This window comes from Neolamprologus brichardi, chromosome 3 (assembly GCF_056152115.1).
Source record: "Neolamprologus brichardi isolate AB-2024 chromosome 3, ASM5615211v1, whole genome shotgun sequence".
Taxonomy (NCBI): Eukaryota; Metazoa; Chordata; class Actinopteri; order Cichliformes; family Cichlidae; genus Neolamprologus; species Neolamprologus brichardi.
In genome coordinates, this window is record NC_142106.1 from 31,321,611 (window position 1) to 31,335,978 (window position 14,368).

Genomic DNA, 14,368 nt, shown 5'->3' on the forward strand with positions numbered 1-14,368 from the left:
TATTTTCTCAAGAACTTTTGAAAGGAATGGTAGATTGGAAATAGGCCGAAAATTCTCAAAATTATTGGGATCTAGACCAGTTTTTTTCAATATTGGGGTGATGGCAGCAATTTTGAGGGAAGAAGGAACAGTTCCAGTGGTAAGTGAAGAGCAGATGATGGCAGATATGAGGGGAAGCAAAGAAGGTAGACATGCCTTAACCAAAACTGTAGGAATGCGGTCTAGCTGACAAGTAGAAGGTTTTGACTTACAGACGAAATCTGAAATATCAGTAACCCGAGGGGAGCTGGAAAGCAGAAAAACAGTGTGATGGGAGAGGAATTACACAGGAAGAGCTAGATGGAACCTCGGAAAACAGGTCTTGGTGTATTTTGTAAATTTTCTCAATGAAAAATAACATTAAAGAATCACAAAAGGAGGATGAGTAAAGGTGAGCAGGTAAAAAATCTGGTGACCTGAAAGAAGAGTTGAACAGTGAAAACAGTATCTTGGTTGAGTCATCTTTTGAACTGATAATGGTGGACTAGTAAGCAGATTTTGTTTGATTAATACACTCCTTATAATACATAATATGATTATTAAACATTTCCTTGTGGATATTCAGACCAGTTTTCTTATAAAGGCGTTCAAGTCATCGTCCTTTTGCTTTCAGGAGCCTGAGTTCAGCTGTAAACCAGGGTGCTGACTGAGAGAATGATACAGATTTGGTTTTGAGTGGGGCAACAGAGTTCCGGTCAGTGCTGAGGTTTTGTTCTTGTATGATGGGTTCATATTTGGGACCTAAATTACCTGCTGAAGGGGGACTGTGGAATTAAAATAAAAGGTCTGGATATTTTGACCAATTTCCTAACACTACTGCTGGCTTGGAGCCAACAGTACTACTCTGGAGTTCATGTGAGTAATGATGAGTAACACTGGCAACTGGCTCAAAACCAGGTATAGTGACAGCATTGACCTCTGTTATCTCATGAGCAGAGTGAGACATTTCCCTTCTGGCAGACACCCAGCACATTCCTCTGCAATGACACAGCTAACCATGCAGGTAGAGTCTTTATGCAGTCACTGTTTGGCAGAAGTAAGTTGTTACAGAGTATAGCATGGTGGAAAAGGATGGGGAGAATCCGCCACTAAGCTTTTGGGTTGGCATAACTTTAGATTTTGTTTTGTATTAATTGCATGCTTTGGTGTTTGTGTTTGATGTGAGGTGTGTGCCACACCCATGTGGGAGTGGAGATTCTACTCTAGTCCAGCTGCCAGCTATTTGGAGTTGAGTACAGGGAACAGCTGATTGGGGAGGATTGGAGCCCTTCTCTATAAAGGGGAGAGGAAACAGGAAGTAGGGTTTGTCGTTGTTTTTTTTAGTAGGACACTGGTGTATCAGGGAAGCCTCGAAGATCCAGGATGAAGTGTGCACATTTTAAAGGAAAAGATTTTTAACCTGGCCTGGTTTTGCTTTTAAAATAATCTGAGGATGTTGGAGGGAGGACTCATTTTTATTGGGATGTGAGTGGATGTGCTGGGAGGCAGGAAAACAAACACTGGACTGGAGACTCTCTGTGCCCCTGACAAGGAAACTGGACCGGTTTTGGGGAAGTTCCAGCTCCCAGGGTGTGATGTGGAGACCCAGCCTCGAACGAAGTCAGGCCTGAAAAGGTGGGTGGCAAGCCTTTTTGAGGAAGATGCAGTATTGATACGTTTTGGCTGCTTGTTCTTCCAAGTGACCACCTTTCCCCTGTTTGTAACCAGGCTAACAACCCTGACCGCGGTGGCTTTGGGCCTTGGATTCCTGGCTGGAGTTGTGTCTTCAGCCAGTAGTTTTACCCGGAGAAAGAACAAATAAATCTTGTGTAACCCACTGCAGTGTGTGTGTGGTGGTTCGTTACTGGTCAATATTAGAGCTACTCCTTTCTTGTACGGAGGCCATTTTGGGCCTTACGTAACAAAGTGAACAGTATTGAAACTATATGATAATGTTTTTTGTTGTTTTGTTTTGTTTTAATTTGGCCCTCTTCCGAGATAATAAACACAAACTATTCAGTTAGAAAAAAAGTACATTCATCTTGTCTGCAGAAAAAGCTGACACCATCTTTTAGGCGTTAGTTCAAATATTTTACTTCCTTTTACCGAGGAATGGGCAGTTCTGCAGATATGGGATGAAAGTGTTTCATCATATGCAAAGTAAACAACGAGTTACAAGAGGGCCTGGAAATGTTACAACAGAAAACAAAGTTTAAAGGAATTTTACAAAAATGCACACAAAATAGTCAAACTCTGGAGCTGCATATGTTTAACCACAACAAGTCCACTCAGAAATGCCATCCATTCATTATCCTCCACTTAATGTTGTCAGGGTTGCAGGCGGGGTGGAGTGGTTGGAGCCTATCCCAGAAATGCTTCACTACAAATGAAATTACACAATTTAAACGTGATCATATTTTGTTTTGCAAAGTGTGTAAGTGTATAAACTTTTTTTAAAAAAACAAGAAAGTCTGTGAAATGGTTGCATTAGTTGCATAAAACAGTCATAATTTAGATATTTCAGGTTCATCATCTTTTTTAGTTGCAGTCCAGTAATTATAAAGGGGACTTCTTTATAAACTTTTATTTACAGATTTCTTCCTACACAACCACATCTGTGGTTTACAGAGAAAGGGCAGAAAAAGAAGAAATTTCCAGTGAGCGCGAGTTCTGATGCCAGAAAACGACAGAGTGCTTCAAGCTGATATGAAGGAAACAGGAACTCCAAAGCAAGTGTGGGTCCAGCTCAGTACTAGAGAGGTGTACCTAATAAAATGGCCAGTGAGTGTCCTGCATAACGCTGATCTTGATCTGTAATTTGTACAAATTACAGAAGAAAGAAACTTTTTCCTTTTTAAGCATATCTGTGTTTTTACACATGCTTACATCCAATCTACTGTCTTGATCTACTGTCAGCGATGCTGTAACACATCACCGCTCATGAATCAATCTCTTTCACAGCTCAGAGATAAAAGCAAAGCAGTTTAATGACTTGGAACCTTTTTTTGCAGTTGATGCTCATACTTTGAAGTGAAACCAGGTTTAATGCCAAACCTATTGATATTTAGATTCGGCCTCTCCTTTTTGTTTTGTTTGTTTTTGTTCTCTTTTTGCTGACTGTGTATAAAGTGGTGGTAAACTGGTGAGTTATTAGTTATAATAAAGTGAAAAGATGTAATTTTTTTTAACAAACTCCAGATTTATTATTTATTTTGAGGAACTTTTCAGCATTAAAAAAGAACATGGTACATAAACATGCTGTATCCACAAAAGTTCACTTCTTTAATTGTTTACAAACCCTTTAATAATAGATAAATTACACATTAACCTATAACGACTGCTCACATTTATCACACACATCACGTCTGCATGTGCACTGAATAAGAGCACTGCTGTCTGACACAAAACTCAAAAAACATACTTTTTAAATAAAATATATGCTTATTAATCAGAAATTCAATCTGAAGACAGGCTGAATGATAAGATTTCCAACACCCGTCCCTGATTGTCTCCAGAAAGAAATTACTGAGAACTTGGATATTAAATATTTTACATCTGATGTTAAATCTGTTTACAACTTGCTGTCAGATGTACCTGTCACTGTCTACTTTGCCTTTATATTTTGTGATGAGAACCCGAGCTGTGCTGCTCCTTCTTCTTGATCGACACATGTTGTACCAGCGCTAAACATGCAAAGTGGATCATGATGATTCTGGCACTGTGGCTGGTGATGTGGTTGTTTGAGGGCTGACGGTCATGATCCATTCATCTGATTCCTGCAAAGACAACGTATCACAGAGATGAGACCTTGAAGCTCCAGTGGTAGTGAACAGATCAAGTCATGCATTTTTACCCTGAGCTTTAAACTGCTGCTCTACAACCATCAGTAAAACCATCAGTGTTGTGTTACCATACTGGAGCAACCAACTCTAACCCACACAATCTCCTTAGGGTTTAATAAAGTATGCTGATTCTGATTTTTAATCACTGATGTGCAGAGCCTCGCACAATGCCCCAAAGTGACTGTTGATATTCCTGTTTTAACTTCACTGACTTCCTCTCTAATATTTAACTCACATTTAGTTGAATAACAGTGAATGAAATAAACAAAAACATCTGTATGACTTACAGTTTTTTCAGTAGTTCTATGGTGAATTTAGACTCAGGATCGAGACACTGTTCACTCCCATTCTTCAGTGTGACACTGTAACATGTAAAGAAAACTTTGATTTAAAACCACTTTATAAACAATCCTTATTAATGACTGAGCTCTTATTAATAATGTGCTCCTGTCACTGTGGGCACTTACATGACTTCTCTCCTGTTGCAGTATGGACGAGGCTCATGAACCTTGAGTTGAGCAATGAGAGCGGTCCTTATTGCCTTATTGGTCTTCACACACTGGCACCTTGGAATAACTGGGAAACATAGAAAGTGATAATTAATGTTAAACTGTTGCAGTTTCATATTTTACTTAAAATAAATATATTTAAATTGATTTGTTGGCATAACTTAGCTCCATTCAAACTGCACAGATACACCAATTTTTTCCATAATCTGATGAAACACACTTACCATGTGAAGTGCAAAGGGCCATGCAGGCCAGGAGAACGATGCACTGGATGGCAACACTTGTCTTCATCTTAAAGCTTTTTAATTATTGAGTGGAGGATCTACTGAAGGCTCAGTCTTCAACTGATTTGTTCTTCTCAGATATGAAGGATCTCTGCTGATGTGCGTCTCCTTCACTTCTCGAGCTGCCTGAGTGTGCAGGACTGTGAGGTTCATCATCTCTGAACCTCCTTATATACACTCACAGGTACGTGGACCCCGGCCAAGGATGTCTTCCTAAGAAGTGGCTGCAATAAAAAAATGTTTTTTTGATTTGCGTTCTCCCACACTGTAAATCCTGCTGTCGCAATTCTTTGGCATTTAAACTTTCTATGTTCACCTAATTGTAAGGACTTTGTCTGTGACTTCTTTATGTTGAGACATGCCTGCCTTCAGGTGTCGCTTGTATTCGCTGAAACTGACGTCAGACTTCCCTTTTCATGTTTGAACTAACTCCAGTCACTAATGTGTGTGTCTTGAGAATAAATGAACTGCTATGTTGGTGAGCTGCTTCCAGAGAAGTGAAATCTCTTTCAACGATCAGTCTAATATCAACAGTTTGGACAGCAGAAGCACTGATGCCTAATCGTTTACTCTTTCTGTTGCACTCTCCTCAAAGTTTACTTACAGTTCTCCTTACGATAAACAGCATTTGTCTTTTCCTGAGATTTTCAGTAAATAAAAAGAAAGGGAATGTTAGAGCATAACATGTCCTCCTTAGAACTCTACTAAAAATGCATTTTTTCATCCATTCTTTGGAGATGTGCATGTGTATCTTTGCATAAACACAGTAAATTTGCATTGTGTTTCTATCCTTTTGAAATCAGCGTGTTTGTAAGCAGAGTGTGCACTTTCATCATTGTAAGGATGTGATGTACTGAGTTCCCAGAGTAATGTAGCTTATCTAAATATTATTTGTTTCTAAACATATTGACATAACATTTTCTAGGGGGTGAGGGGGCTCCAATCCAATGGTGAGCAATGAATTTTTCCAATGGGCCGCATAAGAAACTGGGCCTTTTGGGAAGTCTGGCATTCTTCCTGGTCAGATTTGGACATCCACAGGTTGTAACACCTGCCAATGTATCCCATTGCAGGTTAAGCCTTAGCTAAGCATGGAATTACCTTTAAGAACAAATCACTTCCTACTGTAGTCCCTATCACTGACTGGCACTGCTAGTTCCTTCATAGTCTTTTGTTATTCCTCGTACGAAGACGAGAAACTGGGCTGTGATGCAGACATCCAGAGCAAAGGCAATCATCATTGTCTGATTTGTTTCTCGCTGAATCTCCAGAGCTCATTCTCAAATCCTGCTTTTGTCAGGGCACATTAGCACAGGAGAGTCCACCAAACACACTTTGATGACCTTTTTGCAGTTTTATGGAAAATCACAAAGTTGACCGCTCCATCCCTCCATCTTTATAGCTTATGGACTCTGCTCTAATGCAGATGCCTTTGTTGAATCGCATGGCCTCAGAATGGTAGTCTGATCATTAACACATATTCGGTGACCCTCTTTAACACCTGAATTGTGGGATCCAAATAAAGATTCTGGTGAAAATACTGCTGGCTTTCAGTTAGAATACAGTTTTCACAGATATCTTGCATCACTGCTGGCTTTCAGTCAGCAGTACTCTGGAACTGCTATTGTGACTCAGATAAAACTAAGAATTGGATCAACACCAAGTGTTGCAACTGTAACCTCTTTCTTGCTTTCTTACAAGTGAAAAGTGAGCTTTGTCATGACTGTCACCCCCACACTGCATTCCTTTTTAGTAATCCAAGTAAACCATAAAGATTGTCTGTGATTTGCAACGATAAAGGTTTTTCCGGTAACCAGCATACTTGAAGTGCAGAGGGTTATAACTAATGTTGCCTTGCCTCTGTCAGTGCACCCCAGGGCAGCTGTGGCTACAATGTAGCTTGTCATCACCAGTGTGTGAATGTGTGTGTGAATGGGTGGATGACTGGTTGTGTAAAGCTGTACAAATACAGGCCATTTACCATAATGTCAACCTAAAGACACATTATCTTTAACTCATACTTTGCTGTGCTGTGTTTCCTCTGGTCCTCGGGCTGAAACAATAATAATGTTTTAGTTTGTGCTATTTTGATGAAGCATAATGCTACTGGTGAACATTCTCAGTTAGATCATTGATAAAATTTATGATATTTTTAGATATTTTATAATTGAACAAACTTGTCCAGAAAGTCATTGTTTGGATGACAGTTAAGCCAAAAATATCATCCCTGTGACTGATCCAAACAAGCCCCAACCTTCAGAGTGGTGATCCCTTTTTGCCTTGTATACTTTTCTTTTTTTACTCTCCTTTTGTTAGTATCAAGCCTAAAATCCTTGTAGGAACATAAAGAAGATTTCCAGGGATTATTTTCCCATACCAGCTTTTTCACGTGAGTCAGTCATATTGCACCACACTTAATTCCAGCACTTTGACACAAAGGCAGCTACATTGGAAATAGTTCATCTCTGTCTGCCTGTGCTTGTTAGATGTGATGAACATCAATTTAGCACACTTGCATTTGTTAACAAGAGTTTTTATATCAAAGCCCTTCAATCCAAAAAAATAATGTTTTTTTCTTTCTTTGGACCTGCAATCCTGTAATTTTTACAGGCTGAAATTTCCTATGAATAATCATGAACGTGTATGTGCATATGAAAGAGAGAGAGAGTGTAAGACAAAGTGAAGAATGTTCGGACTCTGAAGCATCATGTGATCAAGCTGTACAAAGTCACGTTCAACTTTACGCTGGACTGTAAGCTATTTGGTTTGTTTGTTTTTTGTCTTGTGTGTGTGTGTGTGTACAGTAAAAGAGAACATACTGCAGCAGTCATTTGTTGTCTTTGAGTGCCTACTAGTGTCGTTTAAACTTGCCTGCAATAAATATGTTTGGGCAGATTGTGCATGATAAAACATAATAGTTGTCTTTTGACAGCTGTGGTTTCTCTGGATGCTCTGTACCACAGTGTTGGTAGTTTCAGGCTGCTCCATGATGCTGTCTTTAGACGCCGTGTTTCTTCTTTGTTTTCACAGATTTCACACTTGTAATTCATCCACTAACTATACACTCTATTGAACAGTTACCAGTGAACCAGTGAAGACAAAAATCCACCCATTTTATTTTCAAAATAAGTGGACGCAAACATCTGCAGACATTCTAACAGTGTATGCATCATCCCTTTTGTGTAGATGCATAATGTGTTGCCTTGCCTTGCCATTAAAATGTAAAGTTTATTCTTGTTGTACTACGCTGACTCTGAAGGAAGGCCCTAAAAAAGAAATAAAAGTTGAAACCTCTGGTAGATTGCAAGGAAGAGGAGGTGAGATTAGGACAGAAGGAATTTCATATGGGAAAGCACATGTTTAACCAGTATCCATCTAATTTAGTGTAGTGTTAACAACACACACTTTACATTTCTGAAAACTCCAGCAGCTTAAGAAGTGAAAAATAAACTTATGATCATGACTATCATTCATTCTGAACATTCACCATATGCTCACATTGGTTACGGCTATAGTTTTAGGACACTCACATAGCATAGTGATAGTCCATGTTATAGTGTGTACACTGTTCACTATTACAGACTGTTCAGAGCACTCCACTCCACTACTGTAGATATAGTCATAGGTTCTGTAGCTCTGTTTAGCACACACCTTACATCTGTATATATTTAGCAGATCTGTATAGTTGTTCATAGTACATCTGTATATCTGCCCGTCTATATAGCAATATAGAACATCTGTATGCTACACAGATCATCTGTATATCACATGTACATATGTGTACAACAGTACATCTGTACATTTGTCTGTTGTTCATCTGTATGTTTGGTCTCTCTGTACATAATCTGTTTGTAACTACTCCATCATTTTTCTGCACTAAACTGTATATATCAGTATATCTGTACATCTGCCCATAGTACATCTGTATATTTGCTCTCTGCGTAACTTATTTGTAAATAATCTGCTGTTATTGCAATTACTACTCTTGCACTTTTGATTAGATGCAAACTGCATTTCGTTACCCTGTATTTATACATGTGTAATAACAATAAAGTTCAATCCTAATCCTAATCGCAATAACAGGGGGCGATCATTCATATCTGTGGAGAGGAAATCAGTTTAGCATTTAATGGCTCGTTGACTCTCTAATTTCTACCACTACCATGCTTACTCTGTTACGTGGAACGTTAAAACTTCATGGCGAGTTGGGAGACATGAAATCACCTATTTGTGTGACAAATGAAAAATTAAGATGTATATGATTTGTGCAAATAACTGGATACATTCTGTTTATTATCACAAAAACAAGTTTTACAAGCCTATTAATCACAGTAGAGTTCATTGCATTGGTGGATTAAAGGCTTCATTGTTCTCATTGTGCATCAGCAGAGCATTTTTTTTTCTCTGTCATTAAATAACTACAGGTGAAAAAAAAATGATTATATATCATAATCAACATCATATTAAGATGGTTGCAAATATGTTTTTGGCATCATTTCAAAATGAACAGAATTTTATGTGCATGGATAAGAAGACAAACTTTGAAATGCCCGTAAAGGTTAACATACGTCATGGGGTGTGTTCCAGAAAATGAAAGTAAAACATAAGAAAGGCCAAAGAGGTTTTTTGTTTCTGTAGGACATCTGTTGGTTTGTAGTGGTAATGTCAGTTTTTGAAGTTTTTATTTAGTAAGAATGTTTTTTTTCCTGTTGTATAAAATGATTTTAAGTTGAACACATGCGCTGAAGCAGTATCTTGGCCAGACTTTTGTTATGGATCATTTCCACTTTCTTTGCCTCTGTCATGACCTCTATTATGTGCTGTAACATTAATAAAAACTTCACCAAAGATAAAGCGCAAAGTGTAGCTTTTCATACTGGTCAAATAAATAATCTTATGCTATACTGACAAAATATTAAAGAAACATTTTTTTAATTCAACACTCAAACGCTTCATGATTTTTGTTTCCACTGATGTGTGTTTGGATTAGAGTTGCATCATTTTTGTTCTCAACAAATCACCGAGAGTAAGTCAGTAAAGATTTCCAACTTAAATATTTCAAGCTCATAAGTGTTCCCTTAATAGTTCTGATCAGTGTCTATAAATACACCTTTACAGGAAATGTCCCAGTTAGAGCTAATCAGCTGATCAGCTGTCAGCGATCACACTGGGTGTGTTTATAATGCAAAACACCTTTTGTTGGTATGGTGAAGTGGAAATGCAAATCAAAGGTGAGATCACGCTCACTTTTCACTGTGGAGCTAGTTTGAAAGACATTGAAAGCTTTTCTCCAGATCAGGATTTGAAGCAAAATGGATGAATGTCTGCACCCAGTGTTCTTTGAAGCTGAGGAGCTCACAGACAGTGACAAGGAGAAGATCAGGAGATACTTTCAGAAAAAAAGACATTCTGGAGGAGGTGACTGTGGGATGATAGAAAAGGTCAGAGATAAAACCTACCGGATCTGTTTTGAGGAAAAAGAAGGTAAAAAGCCCTGCTGGGTTCAAATGCATTACAAGTAGATTAGAGCCCAAATTTACAGTTTAGATATGTGCATTCCCATAACAGCTGAACTTTGTTTTTCTGATATACTTTAGATCAAGAGCATGTTTTGAGACAAAGAACACACACCATCAATTTTAATGGTCGAGATTTAAATATAACATTGAGTCAATCCAGTCCCAGCCACGGATCTGCAAATCTCCCACAGGTGCGGTTACACTTATTACTGCTTTTACTTTCATAATGACAGGTGTTTGAGAAACCCCAACCATTAAAAAAGTAAACAACACTGGTTTTCTTTTGCAATACTACATTTGCAAGGGGCTGCCAAGTGAGTAGGGTACTAACAGTGCGCCACACATTCAGTTTGCTTATTTGTCAAGAGGACAACACAATACAATGACCAAAATAATTGTAGAGAACTAAATGTGTAAGTCCTGGTTACTGTTTTACCTCATATTAACCTAATACTTATATGCAACAGTTGTAACATTTACACTGCATTTATTCAGTGTGTGTGTGTGTGTGTGTGTGTGTGTGTGTGTGTGTGTGAGTGTACTCTTATTTGGGAGGCAACAGAAGTCAAGCATTGCTTTCCTATGCAGTCAAAAATGTCATAAGTTTAAATTCACTTTATAAGCAGTTATTGTTTAACTCTGAGCTTTAGTAACCTTCTGCTGTTTGAATAATGGCAAAACATACAAAACAAACCAAAGCAAACAAAGTCACCGTCTGACCAGCCAAACCAGTTTTGAACACCTGCGTTTTGAATGCTCTATGAGTTACTCAGGCATGAGGCACTTTAATTAGATATGCATGCCTATGTGTTACTTAAAACGGTTTATCCACTGATCCATACATCTATTCTCTTCAGCTTAACTGTATCAGTGCTGTTGGGGGTGGGGGCTGGAGGTGTACTGTTTCTAAGTGTCTAAAATTATTTTTCTTTTGTAGACAGCTAAAGGTCTTCAGAAGACTTTCTCCTTGGATATTTTCCTGCTTTATTACCTGAGAGACAACCTCAAAGCATTCAAAATTCTGGAAAAGCAGCTCTCTTCAGTTGGCTGCACGGTGGAGTTTAATTTTGAGGAGGAGAAGGCTGTAGTTAGAGAGGACATGAGGAAGGGGCCAGGAGGATGCTCTGCAAAGAAAGTGGAGCAACAGCTGGCTTGGGTCTTCACCAGTCTCATCGACACCTACCTCTGCTATCATGTGGTCAAACCAAAACAAGTGAAAATGGTACTGCAGGACTCGGCCTTTAAGACAGATGATATCAAAGTTTACACAGAGAGTGGCTATGCTGTGGTTGTGGGAGAGGTTAATGTTGTGAAGGAGAAGATTGCAATTCTGGAAAAAAGCCTACCCACCAAAAAGGAAGTGCCGATTGTAGAGAAATTGTTCAAGCTCACAGAAGAAGAGTTCAATCGAGAAATGTTCGCTAACTATCCAGATGTTAAAGTCGTCAGAGGTAGTGCCACAATCACTTTGGAGGGCCCTGACAAAGAGGTGCAGTCAGGAGCTGCAAAACTGGATGAACTGATTAAGAACATAAAGGAAAAAAGAGTCAAGTTCCCCCCAGCTCTGCTAACCTTCATCAAAACCAGTGGAGCCATCTCCAAATACCAAGCTCGTTTCCAGCAGAGCCTCAGAAACCCTGTTTTCTTTGAGGTGGGTTCAGATCTGGTTCTTTCCAGTTTGTCCTCTGATGCTCTGAATGAGGCCGAGGCAGCAGTGATGAGAGAGCTTAAATCGGACATTGTAGAGCTGCAGGGAGTTGCAGCAGTATCTCCAGATTTAGACAGAGTGAGGGAAATCCTGATGAAAGCGAAGAAAGAAGCAAACATTAGCGGGTTAAGAGTGGATGCGAGCTTCATTCCAGGAGCCAGTGGAACTGCAATGACCAAAGTACGACTGGTGGGCTACAGTGAAGGAGTTAAAAAGCTCAGTGAGGTCCTTCGTGACTTCCAGATAAATATAGTTACAACTGAAGAAATGAAACTGCCACATCCTGAACTGGTTGACTGCTTCGATAAAATATTAGGCCTGATTGGGATGAAGCAATCTAATGTGACCTTGAAAGCCTCACATGTTCCACATCCCTGTGTGCTCGTGAAGGGTCCTCGTTCTCTGGTTCAGAAATTTCAGACAGACTTAGCCACGAGTCTAAAGCAGCTGTCAACTGATACAGTGGTGTTAAATGGACCGGCGGTGCAGTGGTACTTCCAGGGAGATGGGAGACAAAACACAGAACTGGTGGCGAGATCCTGTCAGGTCCTCATCAGAGAAAAACAACTTCTTCAAAGTACTGGAACTACATCAAATTTGTACTAAAGATCACAATACAGCAACAACATGAGACAAATATTAAACGTAATCTGCTCTTCTTCCTCTCAGCGCCCACGAGTGACCTTGCTGACATCACCATAACTCTGAAAGGCAGAGTTAAACTACAAGTGGTGTTTGGTGACATCACTAATGAGACTACGGATGCTGTGGTGAACACAACGGACTTCAAAGACTTTCAGACAGGTAAAGTACTGTCATGAGTAAACAAAAGTTACTCATTGCTGAACACCATCCAAGCATCATAAATTAGACAGGACCCATTGTGTATTAAAGAGGATATTGTAGGAGCGCTGACTGGCCTTTACAGTCCATTTGCATTACAACAATTTCAGTGATGGTTATTATTATTATTATTATTATTATTATTATTATTATTATTATTATTATTTATGTACAGATGGAGTGTGCAAAGACATCTTAAGAAAGGCTGGGCCTCAGGTTGAAGCTGCACTAAAAAACAGTGAGAAGAATGATTCTGAAAAATATTTCCAAATTTATATTTACATCGTAAATCATTTCTAACAATTCGTATCATCTCATGTTGTCTTTATCGCATCCATTCAGGAAATGTGAACAGTGGAGAGATTTTGGAAACCCAGCCTGGCATGTTCCCTTGTAAAACCATTTTACATGTGTGTGGAGAAAAAGATACAGTTGCCATCAAGCAGCTGATTCGTCGCATCATTCAACTTTGTGAGTCTTCTGGTTACAAGTCTTTGGCCGTTCCTGCCATCTGTGCTGGTGAGTAGTGTGAGAGTCATTAAAGTGCATAACACAACAAAGTTAGTTATGGACTTTTGTTTGAATGGTTGTCCAGGATCTGGTGGATTGGACCCCAATTCTGTGGCACATGCCATCCTCCAAGGGGTTAAGACTGCTGCCTCGCCCCATCCTCTCCAGCGTCTCACCAACATTCGCCTCGTACTCAACAAGCTCACTGTGTTCCTGGCATTTAAAAAGAAAGCAATGCAGATGTTTCCCTTTACTGTGATCAACTCAGGTAATGCAAAGTCAACTTTTCTTTGATAATACCACTGTCCTTTTTTGATCAGAGACTTGTTGATTTTATTTAAAGCTTACTTACTGTTGTTTTAACTACTTTACAGTGTCAGCTTATGCCCTGCAATGCTTTAATATTCAAGTAATGAACGACCCAAGGATCCCTCATATCAGCTCTACTGCCCAGCAGTCTGCTTTCTTGATTGTAGGCCTGTGCAGAAAAAATGTTGATGATGCCATTGCAATGCTCGAGAGTGTGTATAAACCCCTGCAGTCAACACAAACCCAGCAGGAGGAGAAAAGTTATTCTTGGGACTGTTTTTTAATGTAGGCTTCTCTGGGTTGTTGGACAGTGTCATGTAATTAATATATCCTTAATGCTTATTTTCTTATTATATTGTTTATTATTATTATATTGTACTTTAATAATGAAGGTTTTTAAAGCAAGGCCACTTTTGACTCATAAACTAAGTGCTCAGCCAGATTGAAAAACAGGAAGTTAGTGTCGAGCTATACAAGCATATTAATAAATACAGGAAGCCAGACAGAAAAGAGGAACTTTGCCATATAAGGAATGTTGTATCGAAATTGTGTAAAGTACAGAAATAAAACCTATATGAGACACAGTTTATGATTCTAATGTTAGAGATCCTGCAACTGGCGTTTGGGCTGTGTAGGGGTCTCTCTTTTCCGGAAGATGATTGAATAAAAAGAAATATAAATGTTTTAACACACTATGAGTTGGTTTTCTCTGTTCTATCATGGGGACAAAAGAATCAGGGTTTAATAACAGGTAATCCTTTTTTTTTCTTTTCTCTTTCGTTCTTTAATATGTGGTCAGACAGACAGCAACGTCTGGATGTGCCAG

General features: G+C 39.0%; 2 protein-coding genes across 2 annotated transcripts; one reads left to right on the forward strand and one right to left on the reverse strand.

Annotated features, from left to right (window-relative positions):
- Positions 1 to 4,143: 4,143 nt before the first annotated feature.
- Positions 4,144 to 4,660, reverse strand: LOC148104199 (permeability factor 2-like). Its single transcript, XM_087836673.1, has 3 exons — positions 4,594 to 4,660; positions 4,328 to 4,436; positions 4,144 to 4,222 (listed from the first exon to the last, which is right to left on the reverse strand). The coding sequence occupies exons 1-3, from the start codon at positions 4,658 to 4,660 to the stop codon at positions 4,144 to 4,146; spliced, it is 255 nt and encodes an 84-aa protein (XP_087692799.1).
- Positions 4,661 to 9,965: 5,305 nt separating this feature from the next.
- Positions 9,966 to 13,831, forward strand: LOC148104200 (uncharacterized). Its single transcript, XM_087836533.1, has 8 exons — positions 9,966 to 10,137; positions 10,251 to 10,363; positions 11,110 to 12,457; positions 12,550 to 12,684; positions 12,899 to 12,961; positions 13,066 to 13,242; positions 13,319 to 13,501; positions 13,608 to 13,831. Exons 1-8 carry the CDS (start codon positions 9,966 to 9,968, stop codon positions 13,829 to 13,831), a joined length of 2,415 nt encoding a protein of 804 aa, XP_087692659.1.
- The last annotated feature ends 537 nt before the right edge of the window (positions 13,832 to 14,368 follow it).